Source organism: Thunnus thynnus, chromosome 13 (genome assembly GCF_963924715.1).
Source record: "Thunnus thynnus chromosome 13, fThuThy2.1, whole genome shotgun sequence".
Classification (NCBI taxonomy): Eukaryota; Metazoa; Chordata; class Actinopteri; order Scombriformes; family Scombridae; genus Thunnus; species Thunnus thynnus.
In genome coordinates this window covers 7,225,015-7,244,577 of record NC_089529.1, presented here as the reverse complement: position 1 = coordinate 7,244,577, position 19,563 = coordinate 7,225,015, and the positions used below count along the sequence as shown (strand labels likewise).

General features: G+C 42.4%; 1 protein-coding gene across 5 annotated transcripts in view; it reads left to right on the top strand.

The window, feature by feature from the left end:
• The window catches only part of abr (ABR activator of RhoGEF and GTPase), a 131,754-nt gene that overhangs the window by 99,518 nt on the left and 12,673 nt on the right, over positions 1-19,563 (top strand). Inside the window, exon 1 of one of the 5 annotated variants that reach the window (XM_067607566.1) lies at positions 16,845-17,388. The exons of the other annotated variants lie outside the window; for them this stretch is intronic. Within the exon in view, the coding sequence (XP_067463667.1) occupies positions 17,203-17,388 (186 nt within the window). The 5' untranslated portion in view covers positions 16,845-17,202. Of the gene's footprint in view, positions 1-16,844; positions 17,389-19,563 lie in introns of those variants that run through there. 5 annotated transcript variants of the gene reach the window in all.

The following is a 19,563-nucleotide window of genomic DNA, read 5'->3' as shown; positions in this document are numbered from 1 at the left end:
GGCTAATAGCAGGCTGGCCATCTGGAGAATTAGCGGTGAAGCTTGTGGACCAGTGGCACCAAGCCAGTGCAGAAAGCGCAGTCCTCACGCTCAGACCCAATCTCTCAGCGCCCATTCAAATGTAATGCCAACATCAGGCTGTCATAATGATGAAATATAGCCTGGTGCTTGTGTTTAGTAATATCTACAGTATGTATAAACAATGAAGGAACAGGAAAAATTGTAAAAATAGTTGTGCGCAGATATAGGAATTGGCAGCAAAATCAGCACAAAATGAAAATCTGATAACAGATTTTTGGGATTCTTTATATTTTATCGTCATCTAAACAAAACAGTCTCTAGATTCTGTTTCAGTGTAGCATAAAATTAACATTAAGGGGAACAAAATAATTATTTTTTCTTTCTTTTTCTATGGAAACTGTACCCAGAACTCCCAACTGATTATTTTTGTTAAAAAATGTCTTGCCTCTGGGGTATGCAGGGTGGTAGTATTTCATGTAGTATTTGCTTTGAACATTGAGCTCAGAGGTTTTAATGAGGGTGTGCGTGTGTGTTCATGCTCCAGTGTGTAGGTATTAATATAAATTATCATCTAATAGATGGTGTCATCTATTTTGTTTCTGCCCCCTGTCATTTAGGGCTGTGATCTGTCATGTTTCCACACCACACACACCCTGCAGCCATACATACACACACACACACACACACACACACACACACAGAGCCATCAACAACACTAACAGATGGGACCCCGCTGTGTGTGTTCAGCCCCCCACCCCCTGGGAGAAGACACACACACATACATGCACACAACTGGGTGATGGGCTAATGTATTGTAAATGATATGAATAACTTCAGCCTGCCACATTACCTGGTGTTTATTAGCATGTCTCCTTTGTCTGGCTAGGTGTGTGTGTGTGTGTGTGTGTGTGTGTGTGTTGGGGTGGGGGTTGTAGATTAATGGAGTATGTATATTCATTCAATAACAAAGTCCTCATCGCTTGTTTACTAAATCCACTTATTTTATTCTTTATGTTTCCGGTACAGATTTTTTTTTTCACTATGATTTTTAATGAGGCTCATCCCTCATAGTCTGTCTGTGTTTCAACATATGGAGCTTTTTTTTTATTGATGAGTCCCAATTAAGCCGACTTCCTCATCAAATGACCCTTGATCAGTGGAGCTGAAAGCAGCGTTTTGATTGGATTTTTAGTCTTTCCTTGTCATCTCCCCACAAAGAAGCTCCTCCATCACAACCCCTCACTTAGACAGCCTTTGTTCCCACTTAAAAACATCCACTCCCCTCCACTAGGGATATACATGCCCTAAATAACTACATGCACTCCTGTAAGCGTTCTTAGATCATGCAAACGTGCAGATACACACTTTTTTCCTTTTTGTGAGCAGAATAGGAAAATCCTCTGACCTGCCAAATCTAGTTGATGTGTGATTGTGAAGGGAAAAGAAAGACACATTTGTCCAGCTAGAAGCTTTTGTTAGGTTTTACTCAGATGGTAAAGACTGGGAGTAAAATACAAGCATGAGGAATCCTAATGTATTGACATATTCTTATAGAAAACAATACAAGGATGCCAGCAGCAAAACCAAGTGAAATGTTAGTTTGGAGACGACAGTATTAAACTGCAGCAAAGAAAGTGGAGTCAGTATTAGTATCTCAAATCTTGGAGTTATTGTTGGTATCCTGGGTATTGTCATAGAGAACTTCTCCAACTATACCAACAGTTTTAGGCCTTTCTAAATAAAGTGAAACATTACGAATTTCTACTTGGAACATGATGAACAATAAATTCTGAATCTGTTATGAGTAACAGGATGCCAGAACTGGTTAAAATCTCAGCTGCTGGACGGTACAAGTCGGAGGCGTTGGACAGACATTTTTGATTCAGCCAAGGAAAAAGAGTGAACTGTGTAGGAAGAGCAAAGCAGAAAAGTTTTGCTGTAGCTGTTTGATGACTGAAGACCCCATGAAAGAATAAAGTGAGAATATAAACAGGCTATTTAAAGGCCAAAGGATCTCCGTGACCTCCTTCACATCGCTGTCTTTTTCCCTTGCGATCCCATTTGTACCTCTCTGTCGTTTTTACAGAAGAAAAATACAAACACGCTTCTCTCCAAAGTAATGGCTGAACCTCCGAGATGTCAAGGGCAAGCCTGCTTGGTAATTGGTCCTCATTATAACATTACATAATCTTTCGGGAAAGTGGAAGGGATTGACAACAGATGTATGATTTCCTACCATGAACATGCATATGTGGCGCACGTGGAGAGGACGGTTAGAGGGACACAGAAGAGGAAGAGAATAGGAATGAGAGCCCCAGATGGTGGCCAATTATATGAAGCTGAGAGTTAAAGTGAGAACAAAGGAGCTCATCAGAGCCGGAGAAATGAAATGTTCTCCAGAGAGACACATTTACTACCACCCTTTAGTCTCATGGAAGAGTAGGGGTTCAGAAATAATTGGAAACAGTCTGGAGGGTGTGTGTGTGTGTGTGTGGGGAGGGGAGGGGGGGTCAGCTAATACAAAGAGTGTCACATTTGAACACAGAGGTCGTCAAATTCTACGTTCAGATAAAACCGTGAGAGTGAGAGAGCCGATGTTCCCGTTTTGACCATCAGGATCAGTTAAATGGCCTGTTATTAAAATTTCCCATCGCTTCTCTTATTGTTTCAGCTGCTAAATACGTAACGTTGGAGCCTGAGACTTGAAAAGGATAATACAGAGACTTTACAGTTGGACTCCAGAGCACAGAGAGAAGCAAGAAGTAGTCATTAATAATGACAAGCCGACTTTTTGGTTAACACCCAAAACTCCTCGCTGTCTTTGTCATCCTGCTGTGTTTATAAAAAATCAAATCTCATCTAGTTTTCATGTTATGGGACTACTGCTAGCAGACCAACAAATGGTGACAAAATACTGTATATTTTATTCAGTATCAAAGAGAAATCATTCTTTCATTTGATTAAACTCCCACCTTGTGTTCCCGCTTTTGTTTTTCTTTCTTTGTATCCTCTGACATTCCAGATTTAATTTAGGCTCTTCCCCTTGTTCCAGTGCGTTCTTTCTTTTCTTCTAATTTACAAAATGAACCTGACACACACACACACACACACACATCCCCTCGCTGCTCTCAAGCTGTGGATTTATAGACAACAGATGACATTGGGGGGAAGAGATTCACCTCGTTCCTCTCATCACGGTCCCAGTCTGACTCTCTGTGGGGTAAAGCTCATTTCATGCTTGGCTCTGCCTGCCAGCGCACTGCGAGGCTCAAACCATGGATTGACTAGGGTTCACCTCAGCTGTGGGTCTGTGAAATCCCCACATTGATGCTTGAGTGTCCTCTGTGTGTGACCACACAAACGCTTCTCCACCATAAGAGAGTGTATCTCCTTACAGACTGGAGATGTCCTCTTAATTTCTGCTCTGTCCTCTTTGATCTGTTACCAGGGTTTTACCCACAGTTTAAGGGTGGTATGAAAATTATGATATTATATATTAAAGTTATTAGTTATTATGTCAAATCCATAGTATATATTCTAAGGAATATAGAGAAATCCACCTACCAACACCTCTAAAGCACATTAATTAGCACATTATGTCTTGTTTAATCTGTACAAAAACGTGTAAAAAGCTGACTGGCATCTGGCTGTATCTTATCTTGAACAAACTGATATGAGAGTGATATCAATCTTCTCATCAAAGTCTCAACAAGAAAGCAAATAACTGCATTTCCCAAAATGTGGAACCAATTCTTGAAAGCAATCCCCCCTCTGCTCTGCACACTTTCCTCCTTCGTCCTTGGTTGACTGTTTGAACAGCTCTGCAGAGACATCTCTCAGCTTCTCTCTCTCTCTGCCTTTTCTGTCTTTTCTTTCTTAATAAGATTTCACATCACTGCCAGAACCAAGTCTCTGACCACCAGATGCGCTTCTGTATTTTTTATCCCCAAAAATCCCAGTGAGACCAGAATACTTTCTCCCACTCTGCCTCCCTTTCACTCTTGTTGTTGTTGGCAGCCTCCCTGCACATATTAAAGTAAATGGGCCTCAGCAACACACAGTGTCCCCAGCATGGAGAGCTCGATCTGCCTTTCAAGTGGCCAGTCAGGGGACCAGAGCTGTTCCTACAGTGGTGAGATGCAATGGATATCCATCTGTAGCTGACGTCTGCTCTGGCCCGCTTTTGTTTTTTAACCCACAGTTCTCTGAGGGAAGCCGGTGATTGGATCGGACAGTTATGAAGCTGTAGAGTTTGCCCGAATGCCACTTTGTTCGAACGTTCTCCTCAGCCGTTTGTTTAGATGTGATAATTGTGCAGGAACTTCGATGCTTTCCACATGGCCAGAGCTGGGGTCTTAGATTGAGCAAGTATTTGCCCACTGCGGTTCTGCACCTCATTATGCAGCATGGTTTATCTGCACTGGGGCCTGCGTGAGGTTTGTTTTCTTCTAGGAATTGGAGATATTGTAGAGAAGACAAGGGGGTGGCTGTCTACACCAGGAAAAGAGAAATTATACTCATGGCAGAATGCTTTCTTGTGTTATACTGCATAGTGGAGGCATTGATCCAAAGTACTTTGTATTGCTGTACTGTAAACACAATTTTACCTTAGTTGATCATTGCAGGAATTGCAAGCGTGATGTCCCTGTTCACCACACGTGGCCCACTATATCCTGACTACCGTGTAGCGTTTCTCCTCTAAAACGTTTCCCCAGAAGTGTCCATAAGAATCTGTCAGGCCGTATAGTGTGTCAGAGAGATTACCGACATCCTGGTTTTCCATTCGACAACCTCAGTAGAAAGGAGAAGCTTTGTAAAACATCCGCAATCCAACAACAACATTTTGTATCAGCAGAAGTGGGCCAGATTTAATGATGTTTGAACAAAATCAGGAGGCCTCACCCAAAAAGATGGGAGAAACAGCAGAAAAACAGCAACTGCTCCAACCATCACGGTCATATGGGGTTTTCATATTGTGTGTCTGTTATTTTCCAGTCACATTTCCACTGTGTTGTTCATTGACATCCCTGCTGAAAATTCCAATAATTTTTGAAAGATGAGCCTCGCCCCTGCTGTCCGCCAAGAACCATATGCAGATTCTTGGATGCTCTTTGTCCTCGAGCCTCACAGTCTTTGTTGAAATACTTCTATATCTGTGTGTGTGTGTATGCCTCAGTAAGCTGTCACATCTGTCTATATGCCTGGCCTCTAAAGCTCCAGTGGCTCACACATGGAATGAAAACACCAACAGGACTGTGCTTGTGGAGGTGCACAATGCTTCTGCTAGTTGCAAGTTAGTGAAGAAAGAATGCTATCAGTAATTTTTAACAGGTTTCACAAATCCTCAGTGATCGAATCGAAACGTCGCCTCCACTTTTCTGCTTGTTTTCATTGCCTGTCTTTGAAAAGGTGGAACAGGGGAGTGGACATTTTCAGAATTGTAATTTGAATGTAAAAAGGTGTTGAAATATACTGCTACAAATACAGTAGGCGACTTGAGATATACAAAATATAATTTCTCTTTGAGGGAAGTACAACGAGGGATTGAAGACGCAGTTCGTGCCAAGTCATGATTCGGTTGATACCGAGCGTTTAGCTTGTGTTTCCTCTACACCATATGAAGATGAAACAGTAGCTGACTCTTAATCAGTAGCTTGAGGTACTGCAGCTGTTATTTTTGGGTTGCTGCATGCTGTTTCTGCATGAAGGCGGGGTGTTTGGTAGGCATCTGCTCAGCTCCTGTAGTGATCTAACCATGTTCATGGGTGAGTCGAGAGAGAGAAAGCCCCCCCACCCCCCCACCCCCCAAGTCACAAACACGCATACTGAATTTGCCCGGCAGGCAGAGAGACAAACGAGTGGACATGAAAAGTGCTGGCTGAGGGAACTACATTTATTAATAGTATTCTTCCCAGGCTTGTATCAAGATTTAAAGCGAATGCAGGGTCCTTTAAAATAGTGCATTAAGCCTGTAGTCTTATCTAGACTGTGATCTTTAACCCTAATGTAAGCAGAAGATGATGAACAGTGGTGGAGACGTGGTTTATGATGTTCAGATTCATATCTAAACATAACAGTAGTGGGTCAAAAGCAAATAAATAGCCAAAACTAATAAATGCCTGGCAGGTGTTTACATACTGTAGGATAAGTGTGAGATTTAAAGGGTTTTAGTCTAAACTGGACTAGTTAAGAAGTACTTAACATATAAATACTATAAGGATTTTGTAAGGCTTTTTATTCTGTCTTTACTCTTAAGGCGCAGTCGTTTCAGGTCATGGCTCAAACCTTCGTGCTTTTGTGTTTGTTGACTCTCTCTTCACATTTCAGCAAGTCCTGCTGACCTTTCCATATTCCTTCCACTCCACTAATCTGAGTGCGACACAGCCTCTCCATGTTTAATGTAAATGTACAAGAAACCGGGCAGCTAGGTAGCGTACCACTTAGAGAACCTCTGACTCATCATTAATAGTGTTTCTGCCTCATGTACAGATTCTACACTCTGCAAACATCCAGCTACCTTCGATGGATCAAGTTTTCATAACTTCGGTTATTGCAAAGGCTTTGAGTTGTCATTAGCATTTCCACTTCAGGACTTCCCATGACATTTAGTTGTTCATATGGCAGGACCGTGAGCACAGTGCCAGGCGTTTGATCCTGCTTTATGACTTCCTGTCCCAGGGCAAGGGAGGAAGACTGCTCGTTTCCTGCTGGGACTGTGCAGTCTGCATAAACTCTGACCTCGCTGGTGTGCTAATGGCAGAAGTCTTCATCTAATTTGTTTTTATTTTTATCAGTAAATATCGGAAACCCCTCCCACTCTTGAAAACATCTTGTCCAGAACAGAAGCTTTATTAAATCAGATACATTGTTTTTACAGTCTGCAACCACAGCAGACAATGCAGTTCCTTTCCCATTCATACCATACAAATGTGCAGCCGGACTGACATCTGGCCACCCGGACAGGTGTTTGTCTTCCCTAATCACACAAAGCATTCCTCACATGGCAGATATAAATATGCTGTAATGAGTTAAAATGATTTAAACATATCACAATAATGGTTATTAGGTAGATTCAAGGAATTATGTAATTCTCTCAGAGCCTCCTGGCTGTTAACAGCAAATCTCTTTTTATTGGCTTCTTGAATGTTTGACCTCCTGTATCGGGCCTCTTTTGCCACCATACATTAGGCTAATGATGATGTAATTGTTTTCATGTGGAGGAAATGTTTCTAAAGTCCCTCCAGACTGTGGAGGATGTTTTGAACTTGTCAGCTGTATAAAAGATGAGATCACCGCAGTTGTGGTTATCTAGTATTTACACCCGCACCAAATCCAGTTCTAGTGCTGTGAAGCAGACTGACACCACATGTAACATGTTAGGGATCAAAGCATTTCAACTTGATCTTCTGCCTTTGTCACATATTAAGGAATGTGAAACTTCTGGAGAAGAGCAGTGTAAAGCTCCGTCCCTAATGTGTCAGCAATTCATGCGCTCTCGTATAAGTTTACTTGAGTAGACGAAACTTGAGTAATGCACAATTTGAAATTAGTCACTTTACAACACTATGAAATCCACTAAGAAATGAACTACTGAAATGTACCAGTTTAAACAACCTTGGAGAACAATGTTGCTTTCTCCAGCTCTTTGTGTTTCTCAGATGATGAGTGCACTCTGTACCTCGCTTCGCTTGAAACAGCCTGTTGCATAACCAGCATGTCGTGATGAATTCATTTGAGCAATCTATTTAAAAAGCGTCCCTGGCAGAAGCATGAAATGTTTTGATCCGGCGGGGGAGCCAGCTCGAGTGTGTACCTGTTCCCTCTGCTGGTCCTGCTTTCAAAGAGGCTGAGTGGGTGTTATATGAGGGAGGGCACCTCGAAAGTCTATTTCACAGAGTCACACATTGGTTGAATTATGTAATGTGTGTTGTATAATAGCCAGGAGAGGGATGTGTACTGAATGTGTGTGTCCAGGCTCTGCGGAGGAGTTGTTTGGGTTGATTGCATCTCTGCCTACTTGTGTCTTCTCCCCTCCCTCCAGTATAAACTGACGCTGGCGGCTGAAGCAGGCGGGTCAGCTGTGTTTAGATAGAAGACACTGTGATCCAGCTTCACTAATCCTGCTAGTGGTTGCTTGGTATCGATCATTAGTGGTAAACACTAACTTATTTAGTTTCAAATCCGTCTTCTTTATCTGTGAATTGGATGGAGAAGAGGAAGAAAGATTGAGAATCAAAGCGGAGTGAAGGAGAAGAAAAGAAGAGACTTGGAGACAGAGAGTAGTGTGGTACATCAGCCTTTAGCCTGAGGTGGTTTTCTGTGCCTGCACTGCTAACACTGTTACACAAAGACTTATAAGAACCCAATCATCAGGATGCTTGCTGGGAGCTGACACTGCTGAAATCTCCATTGATTGATTAATAGATTTTCCACTTCCATGTTGATAGTTTCTTCACCTGATAATGAGGTTTTGACCCTGCACTGATTTTTTGGGGGGGATTTTTTTTACTCTATTGGTAAAAAAAAGGGGGGTTTGTGAGGGTTTGGAAGATGCTGTGAATTAGTTAACGGAATAGCTGACCCAGTTTTGCTGGAGAAGAAAATGTCAGAGCTTACAAAACAGATTTTTTGATGATCTTTGATGATTTTATGTCCTTCATTAAGGCATGTTCTCAGTAGTCGGCTCATCGTGGAGAAACTGCACCACCTCAGTCACATTTTGTGCTGATGATAATCTTGAATTGAGCTCATAGGACTTGTTGTAACTATCTCTTAAAATAATCAGCAGTCCTTTGATTTCTTGAGTGGCGGTAGGTAGGATTAATCACTCTATTAGGCTCATCAAGTGGGCGTCCTTCATTCTCTGGTGTTTCGTTGATAAGCCCATGACACCTCCAGAGGGCAACATCTGGCGTCCCAGGTGTGCCCCCCTCCGCTTTTAACCCTTCCTATAGGTTGATGGTCACCTTGCAGCCCAGATCAGGGCCTTTCTCTTCAGCCAAAGCCAGTTGCTGCTACACTCGGCAGCCTCCGACAATGACCTGGTGGCTTGTCCCATCTCTTTCAGGACTCCAGTGGTTGATTTGGCCACCAAATCTCTGCAAACTCACGTCCACTGGGAGCACTCATGCTGTCCAGCCCTGCTACACAGCCTCAGCTGCTATGTGTGCGTGTTTCAAACTTTTCCATTCATACGCTTCACCCACTGCAGTTTTTGTTGGTTGCTTGGCAACTCCACAGTGACGACAAAACTCCAGTTTAAGTTTGGGGTCAGCATGAGCTGGCTCACCCACTACCTGTCTAACATGGAAAGCTCGCCATCTCTGCATCATGATTGGACATCCTAGAAAAAGAAAAGTGTCTACATTACGAACTTCCAAAAACTGAAGAAAACACTGAGTTGGTTTAAACACAGAAGTCCTGTGTGCTGTAAAACACTTTATCTGCCTCCCTCCTAACATTTAGATACTCAGAATTGTTTACCATCAGTGCTTTTTACCGTAAGCCTCAGTTGTGTAATACTTTCTCATCTCATCTTATGTCATTCATCCGCTCACCTCTTCGTCCCTGTTAGTCCCACCTCCCTCCTGCCTGTTCGTGTAATCTTCCAGGTGGCTGCATCCAGTCAGCCGTGACTTTATTCTCCAGAGTGAATTATTCAAGCAGGCCAGCAGCGTCGTCGTCCTGTGAGGCTGCACTCTCTTCATCACTGGAACTGGGTCACACTGTTCAGATGTAACCCAGCCTCGTCCCAGTCAACCAGAGGGCACAACACGAAGGCACGAAGCTTCAGCATAGTGGGTTCACATCCAGATCGTACTTAAGGCCAAGATAGTTTAATGCTACATGAGATTTGTATGAAGAATGTGTCACCCTCCCTTGAGACTTACTTTTTAGCTTCACCCTATTTACACAGATAAACTGATACCAGCTAATGCATGACACCAACTGGAAATCTTGTGCACAGGAAATAACAGATCTAAACTGGGCAGCAAAAGCCAGTAGGTGAAAGCTAAGTCCAGAAAAACCTGGAGGCAGCAATGATGGCTAAACCTGCCATGGAAAGATTTCTTATCACAATCTCTTCCCCTACTTGTGAAGACAAAAAAAATAGACCCACTTTTTTGGTTTCTTAATGTTATGATGCTTCATGAGTTATGAATTCTAAACTTTCAGAAATTCCAAAAACTTATTTTAAACCACTTCTCTGGGTTTCAAAAATGCAAATTTGCCTTGTGCAGCTTTAACTCTATTTTGAGTCATGGGTGTTTATTTAAAGCAAACCCAAGTTTTATCTCAGCTCAGATTCTATCCTATAATATTTGCCAGGGATGGGCGGATCAGTTGTAATTAAAGAAAGTTCACTGTGTTGATGAGATGTAATTACCTCCACTGTTGTTTGCCTGAAAAGATTTCTGTTGTTTGGTGAACAAATAGACTTTGAGCCAAGGAACAACACATTTGAATTTTTGTGTTTCACATATAAAGCATCAGCTGCCTCATTGCTCTCTGTGGGTACACCGCAGAGTGACTTAAATAATAAGATTATGAAAATAGACATTAGAATAAATCAAGAGAGGAGCAATAAATATAAGTTAGCAATCACAACACATTAAGGGGAAGTACATGAATCACTGTAAGGAAAATATGTGAGGAACAGTGTGTATACAGAGTGTGACCTCATTGTTTGGATGCAGGTCTGTCATGCAGAACCTGCAGCATTGCTGCTTCAACATTTGCTCTTGCGTCACTCTGCTTCTCAGCCTCTTTTTGTACTTAGTTTCCTTTCCCTCATTTTATCTCTCTCTGTCCTCACCTACATCCACATTTACTGAGACTCAAAAATATTCTTCAGTGAAGGGGACACAGGTTTTAAACATTTTCTGCTGATTTGTGGATAGATTTAAATAGCAGGCTCTATGTCTCATATCTTCTCATATCCTGAATGCTTTGTTTTCCCTCTCTGTTTATAAGTGGGCACTCACACACTTCTCTTCTCTTCTCATCCAACCACACCCAATAACACAGACTCCAGCTACATGCTAATGAAACCTTCCCGTAGCTCCTTGTCTTTTTTTCCCTCCTCGCTCCCCTTCACCACTTTTGTTCCAAAGTGCTTAATAAGTGATGGAGCGGTTAATCGGAGGAAGATGCCCCCCAACGGCGCAGATGAAAGAGAAGAAGGAATAATCTGTGGAGCACCCTAAGGCTGTGATTTCCCACCCCGCCAAACCCCCTCCTGCCTCTGCACTCCCATCTTAGCACTCCCACAGTACCCTGAAGGACCCTCCCTTGAAAGCCCCCCTCGCATACACACACACGCACCTCCTTTTTTACTCTATTTCCCCTTCCTCTTGCTTAAGCTCCAGTGAAAGCAGCAGGAGAGATCAAAGAGGTGGAGCGGGTCATCTCGTAAACATACTTATAGAGACCGTTCTAATTAAATCTGATTGAATTATCCGCTCTCAACACTGCTTGCAGCTGTTGATGTCACCCAGCCCTGTCATTTCAGCCAATCTCAGGCCTCGAAGAGACACACATGATGAAAACACAGCACTTTGTCATTTTTGATGAGTAAGTCAAATAGGCCGGGGGCCGCTTCCCCTTTCTTTTGATTTCATCATTTTTCGATACCCAAGCCCCCAATGATCACCTTTGTTCCACCGTTAGCAGCTTCACAGGGACTTACAGTAAGAACATTACAGAGCTGAGGCCATGTGAATCCTGCTTCTGCCACATGTGCCTGCAGATTGTAACATACAATAAATCATACATGCTTTCAGCCAAACCTCCTTAAAACATATGATTTAAAACAAGCTGCCAAAACTTTAAAAATCTATACAGATACACACTGAAATGCTCTCTGGCTAGCTTTGTAAATTTACAGCAAAATCCCCCATTTTTTTGTATTAAAGGAATAGTTTGACATTTTGTACCTATTCACTCATTTTTGCAGAGTTAGATGAGAATGTTGATTTTGTTCTCATGTTTATGCAATGACTATGCAGCTAGAGCTCGAGATTATTAGCTTAGCATAAAGACTAGAGGCAAGAGGAAACAGCTAGCCTGACTCTGTCCAAAGCTCAAAAGTCCACCTACCAGCACCTATAAAGCTAGCTGTTTCCCACAGATCCTAGCATGCTAAGCTAAGCTAATCAACTTCTGGTTTTAGCGTTATAGTTAATGCACATACATGAGAATGGTGTCAATCTTCTCATGTATCTCTTTGCAAAAAGCAAATAAGCATATTTCCCAAAATGTTAAAATATTCCTTTAACAATTGGATGTAGCAGCTGTGCATACATGTACTACAGGTCAGGCAGGACAGGACATGCAAATTCTACACCAAGTGGCCCCAGCTGGAAGCTGGATTTGAGCCCAGGACCTTCTTGCTGTGAGGAGAGCCACTCCACAGCTTTCTATTCAAAAATCTGGAGTCAAAAATCTGTAATTGCAGGATCATGCTAATGTCAAATATTCCAGCTATAACTTGGGATGGGATTCATGAACAAGTTGCTTATGATATTAGGAAATTATCATAGTAAACCTCACACACAGGGGGAATACAGTGAAGGTCAACTACAAAACATTTACAGGCAGATGTTTTTTAGCCAGATGTACAACATTCCCAGGACATCTTCCATCCACTCATAGGTTACATGTCAAATACACTAAAACACCAGACTGACTGCATTACAGACTGTCAGGACCATCCCATGTTCATTAGCCAGGCATGAATTCAGAGCTGCTCCATATTCATGTCGGAGCGCTGTAGCTGTTAAATTGATCATTAATTTATCTCTGGCTCGTGAAGGTGTCTGTGATTGGCAGAGCAGTGCTGAAGCCTGCAGGAGTGGAGGCCGGAGAATCGCAGAATCAACAGAATCACAATGCTTGTCAGGGAGCGGCTGCAGTCCCAGATGGAGTCTGGAGTGTAAACCAGAACCTGGTTCAACACTCCCTTCCCCCTCCTGTCTGGTCATATGCTGCGGCTTTACGAGGGGCTGTGCCACCCAGCCCATCTATAATTAAGGGCCAGGACTGGCCCTGATGTCAGAGCACAGGCACTCAGGGCTGAACCATCTGCTTCCTCACCTTTTCACATTGTGATTTTACCTTCATCTTTGAAGTTAAAATAAACTACATTTTAAAATGAAATATCTTTAAATTGCCCTTTTAAAAAAATGGTGTCAAGTAAGTTGTTCCTTGGAGCTCTGATGCACAGATTTCCAGCAGCAAAAGCAGTTTGTTAAAGAAAAATAGATAAATTATAAGAAGAATTGATTAGTTGGTATGATCCACAGTATCAAAGAGGAAAAAAGAAAAAGTAGAATGGAGAGCAAATTTTTAAAAAGTGTAGGAGCAGCAGGTGATCTCTGAAAGCACTCACACCATAGCAATGAGGGCTCAGCACCAAACCTGGAACCAAAAACACTTCACAGATCACCACTTTTACTAATTACTCTTTTTTCTTTCATGTAGCCTTTCATTCCCACAAGAAAACTTAATCTTATCTCCCTGTTGAACTCCATCCTCTTCTTCCTCCTCCTCCTCCCCTGCTTGCATCTTTCCTCTTCTCATATCTCACAAGCTCAAGGCCCCACACAGCTCATCCTCTCTAATAGCATACAGTGAATTTATCTCTGCGGTACATTTTTATCTACGAGCGGCCCTTTTTAGGAAAATAAGGGGCCATTATTCCGCTCATCTTACGCACAGCAAAACCCATCCGACCAACATCAGAGTGCTGAAATAGTTTGGTTCCAACGAGATTCAGATAAATATTATCCTGGCACATCGCTATCCTGTCATTATTTTGCATTTAAATGTCACGTACGGAGTAAATGTGGGTTTAAGGGAACCGTGGCGGTCTGTGTGCAGCCTGTGCGGAACTGCAGGGAGTGTTTTTAATGTGTGTGTAGTGGTGTGAATCCATAGTATTCTTGGTTGACACGTCTGCATGTACAGAATATTGGCATGTTTTTAGTGCCATAAATAAAGCATGAGCTAACACTAGGGAGAGGGCGGACCTGGATATATGTATATGAATGTACAGTTTACGCTATGCTGGGGGAGATGATGTGTGTTCACTCCATGATGTTGCTGATGTGATGTGTTGTGAAGTGTTGGACTCTGGTTGACCCGGTCCTAGAGACGCCGGAAAGCTGCTGTTACTCTAAGGAGCAACGCCACGCCACAGTGTGTGACTGTTGGTGTTCATAAATCGAACAAACAAAAACAATCAATCTCAGGAGTGTGAATATACAGAAGTCATAGAAGAGTATGTATAAAGAAAGTGAAGACAGTAACATGAGACACCCCTGGAACGTGAGGAAAAGAGGGTTTTTTTATGTCTCCTTGTGACAGCAGAAAAATTTGATAGACATTGAAAAATCAGCTGTCTCATTTGTAAATTGGAGACTGTGTTCAGACAAAATAAGGAGTTTGATGACATCATGTTGGGCTTTTAACTTGTAATGAGAACTTGTCATCACTGTGGACTAAACAATTAAGGATGCACTGATCCATAAACCTTCTTTAAGTTAAACAGATGGGGTATCGGTCCAGTTCACATATAATATTGTTCATCACTGGCTTAAATGCAGTGTTTCTACTGTCATTTTAGACTCTTTAGTGTTGTGTGCCACGGTAGTCTGTATTGGTACATACATCCCCTGCGTTGGGGTTGGATCGGAGCATCCCTTTAAAGGAGATATAGTCTAATTCAGGACTGAAGTGAAAAGATCACATGAAGGCATTAGTTTTCACATGGCTTCCCTCTGGAGCTTCCAATATGGAAGTTTTCAATTTGGACTTTTTTTTTTTTTTTTCCTGCTTATGTTACCATCTCTTTGATGGATGCTGTGGTAGCAGAACTCTCTTGCAACAAAAATATCTAAAACACATACATAACAGTGAACATATACACAGTCCAAATACACTTATCTATTTCTGCGTTCCCTTTCTCTCTCATCTTTCCCCAAAAATATCTCATGTCTCCCCTGTGGGTTTTTTTTTTCCTCCCATTTCCAAAACATGGTTTTCCCAGACATTCTTTCCAGGACGTGACGCATGGAGTGTGTATGTCTCATACTTACGAACCCTGGAAGTTAAAAATACTCTGCGGTGAGGGTTGGCTGAGGTCTCTAACCCTCTACGCCACCCCTCCTCCTCCTCCTCCTCCTCCTCCTCCTATGCTGTCGGTCACAAAGTCAGACATATAGTCTGTCCTGCTCACCCTTCCTATCTGTTCACTATTTTATCTTCACTACAGAAAACACAGATTGTTTTACACCCTGTTATCATACTGTCTACTGCTGTCTGAGACACCTGCCAGAGACATGATGACTTTGTTTGGACTGCATGGACTTAAAAGTAACCTCTGAATACAATATTTTCACTTACACTCTGTCAGCTAGTAACTGCTGTAATAGAGAGAATATAGAATTGACAAATCACTAAATCATCATTGAGAATATCAATAATCATTAACCTTAGTGATCTTTTTGTGTCATCAGAGAATACAGGAGGTGAAGAAAAATGTTTCCCCAGTTATTATTTATTCATTTTGCTTCAACCTGATTCTTTCCATTTGTATAGTTGAAGTAAACACATTTAATAGAGAGGAAGGAGAGCAGTTTATGTCAGAGCACATATTGTATTTATGCATCTTACTTGCCATCCTAGTAAACACAGCTGTGTCCCAGCATTTCAGAAGATCAAGGAAATAGTGTAACATGCACATACTGTCCTCTCTTCTTATCGGAATCCCTATGAATCACTGTACAATCAGCAGGCATCAGTCTACCCACCACAGACACCCACTGAATCACAGCTACTGCTCATCTCAGCAGACAGCCGGTCGTACTGGTAGCGAGGTTTCAAAAAATGCAGCCTGGTGTCTGTAACCTTTTCCCCAGCAGAATATATTTCTCCTCTAATTTGAACGGGATAGGACACGGTGGATGGAGATGGAGTTTGACAAGCGTACACACACACACACACATACACACACACTCCCCTGCCCCTATCGATCCATTATACAGAGGAATACGCCTTTTAACAGCAGCCAGCTCAGGCTGTCCTGTTGAATAAAGATGGTGATTCGCTCCGCGTGTCCTCCGAGGATATGTGTGTGTGTGTGTGTGTGTGAGCGCGTGTGCATGTGGACGTCTTTGAATGACTTTCCAATGTCAACAGGCAGGCTTAGTGAAAAGGGTTAAGCATTGTAGTGGAAAAAAAACCCAGTGAGTGCCTTCATAGCAGGAGGGGAATGATAGAAATCAGAGAACTGTAAGAGCATGGTGAGGAGAAAAGAGGAGGAGGAAGGAAAGTGTCACATTTTGAGAAGCTTTTAAAGCCTCTTGTAATGTTTTTGGCTGTTTTTATTTTTTTTGACATTTTATCTAAAAGTGAATCCTTCTGCTGCTCATATTTATCATTCATTACCTGCCCGCTTTAACGCAGCTCTTTCTCCTCATCACATTCCTCTCCACTCGCGTCATGAGTGTGGTGACCAGCTCTGGGAAAGGTTGACAAGGGGTCAAAGCGCGGAACAAAACACAGTACTCCCTCTTTCACTCTCCCTCTCTCTCTCCCTCTCTCTCTCCTCTCATTTCTCACTGACTGTTTATTGCGCCCTCCTCCCCTCCCTCCTTTCTCTGGAGGTGTGTCCATCAACATCTGGAGAAGCAGGGCCGCTCAGTGACAACAGGAGCTCATTCACTCCCCCCCCCCTCCCTCCCCATTTCCCTCCCTCCCTCCCTCCCTCCCTCCTCTCTCTCTTTTTCTCTCTCTCTTTCTCTCTGCCTCTGCCTCGCTCTAGCGCTCTGTATCTGTGTTTGCCGTTGTGGAAGTCAGATTGCACGAGCGAGGAGATGTTGGCAGCTGACTGTGGAATGAGCTCACAGCGAGAGGCACCAACGTGGAATTATTACCAGGCTTATCAAGGAGACCATGGCAGCATCTTGTTCTCCTGACTTTCATCTTTCTTTTCTTTATTGAAGTGAACATCTAGACTTTTTTTTTTTTTTTCTTTTTCTTTTGCCGGTGAATTCTTCCTGTCAGGAACGTCTCTCCAGCACCTGGTCCAGTGATCAGTGAGAGAGGTTTAGTCCTCATTGTAAGCGGCGTTACTTCCTCCACCTGTGTTCGGTGGAAGGGGGATTCAGAGGCTTTGGGATGACGGAGATCTTGGTGTCGGATGTAAACTTGAACTCAGTGTGTGAGCGTCTGGAGCAGCACTGCTGTGTGGACCAGAACCAGCAAAACCTATCCAGCCAGCCACAGACCCCTGTGCTTAAAAGGCATACCAACACCGGGGCCAAGCTATGGGGCCGCGTCCGCAGCAAGCTGCTCAGACAAAAGGTCTCTGACTGACATATGCACACACACACACACACACACACACAAAAAAAGCATGTCACGTGCATACACAAGCTGTGTTTCCTCTCTTTTATCTTTTTTCCCTCGCAATTGTTCTCTTCTTTTTATCACTGTGTCACTTCCATCTGTTTGCTCTGTGTCTTTTATGCTCACTGTGTCCTTCTCCATGTGCGTGCGCTCGCTCCCCAGGTGTCTTTCTTTCAGCGCAGAGTTGACTATTATCTGATGGGTCTATTGACTGCGGTAGAGGTAGTGATGTAGTGCTATAGCAAAAGGTGGCTAAACTATGATCTGCACTAAAAGCCAACCTCTGTAAACACAAAAATATATATTTTTAGAAAAGCTTTTTTTCCTCTTTAAATGATCTTATCCTCAAATAACTCACGTCGATTTGCTCATTGTACATATTTACCAAGCATTGTGTTGGCTTTAAAACGTAGTTAATGTTCTCTATATCAAGGTGTGTGGTGGATTGATCCTCCACCACAAACAAGTGTGTCTTGATGTTAATGTTTTGATAAATAGGTAACAGATACCAGGAAGATGTATTCTCACCTGGATACTGAACTGTACAGTTTAATTACTAAGAGATAAAATCACTATTGCTTCGATGAGTGAGACCATCTAACATTAATGATATCTATTGTCTCATTCCTGACACTTTCTACATCCGTCAGTCTCTCTTGTTACTCCTCATGTAAAGGTTCTGGTGATGAGCGCACAGCATTTCCAGCTACACTGTGTTGATGTTTCAGTATCAGATTAGCTCCCCCTGCTGTTCACTTACCGTCTGAGTATCATCATCCTCCGGCTGAGCTCATCTAATGCCCCTTTGACATTTCAAGCACACGTATTTTTTTTTTTCTTCCACTAATTAACTATCACATTATCCCAAATAGACTCCAAAACATCTGTCTGGCACATGTGCATCTGATTTTTTTTTTCATGAAATTAGCATTGCAAGGATAAAGTTTAATTAAACTTTTGACATTTTTTCAGTATTCAGCCAATTATCAGTAATTTGTGCCACAGTGTTGTTTTGTTACTCACAGACTATTGACATTTCACTCTGTTTGTATGAATTTTTCAGCGTGATTCTGTTTTTGCACTTTATGAGAGGCAGTCCGTGGATGGTTAAGCTAAATAAAGATAATAAGCTAATAAAGATTAGAGAGATGTAATTTTAGCTTTTTCTTAAGAATTCACTTAAATTCCAGACCAAAATTAGATGGAAAACATAGCGATCACTGTATGTTCCATTATAAGACTGAGCTTCATTTATTATTTTCATGTGGTTAAAACATTAAGATTGGACTGAATGACCCTTCTGTCGAGGGATCTGTTACCTAAAGATGGGTGCGTGCACACACACACACACACACACACACAGGTCTGGTATGGCATAGTTGAACTGCTGGCTCTGGATTTGTGAGTCGTGCGTGGGAGCAGGGGAAAAAGGGGCTACTTCTTTTCTTCCAGCTGCTTTTTTTATGTGTGAAAGATAGAGAAAGAAGCACGTGAGTCTGCTCTGATTCTCTGCATAGCTCTGCACACGCAGCTAAAACTATGACTAATGTGTGGAGGTATGAGCCCTAGATGTAATTTTTTTTTTTTTCACTGAATATTTGCACACGTGTGCTCAGCAGTCCCCTTCATCTTCATCATGAGTGCATCTCCAGCATTTTGAGTTGCATAATAAACCAGTTCAGGACAACCAGCATAGGACAAAGAATCTAAGTTGAGAGGTGGCCCAACCTTTGCTTCAGTGCTTTCCATTATTCAACAGAGGCCTGAGGAAGGCTGACCACTGCTTATACTGAGCAGGATAAAACAGGGATTACATACTAAGCCCAGACTTTACTGCATTGACCCACAGGTCCCGTATTGACTCATTCCTCTCCTCCCTGCGTACACGTCAGCGCGTCTTAACATCAACAAACGTGATTAAGACGGTTTCTTTCTTTCCGTCTGTATTTCATTGCCGTCTAAATATGTCAGCTTTGCAGTCAGTTGCATGTGATCCTGCTCAGAAATCCCCGTTCACTCGACTGCTCTGTGAAGTCCCATTCATCCACTCATTCATTTTTGAAAGAGGCTTTTGAATGCCAGGTTTTTATGAGTAAACTTGTGTTGCAGTATTTCTGTGCTCAGTTGCCT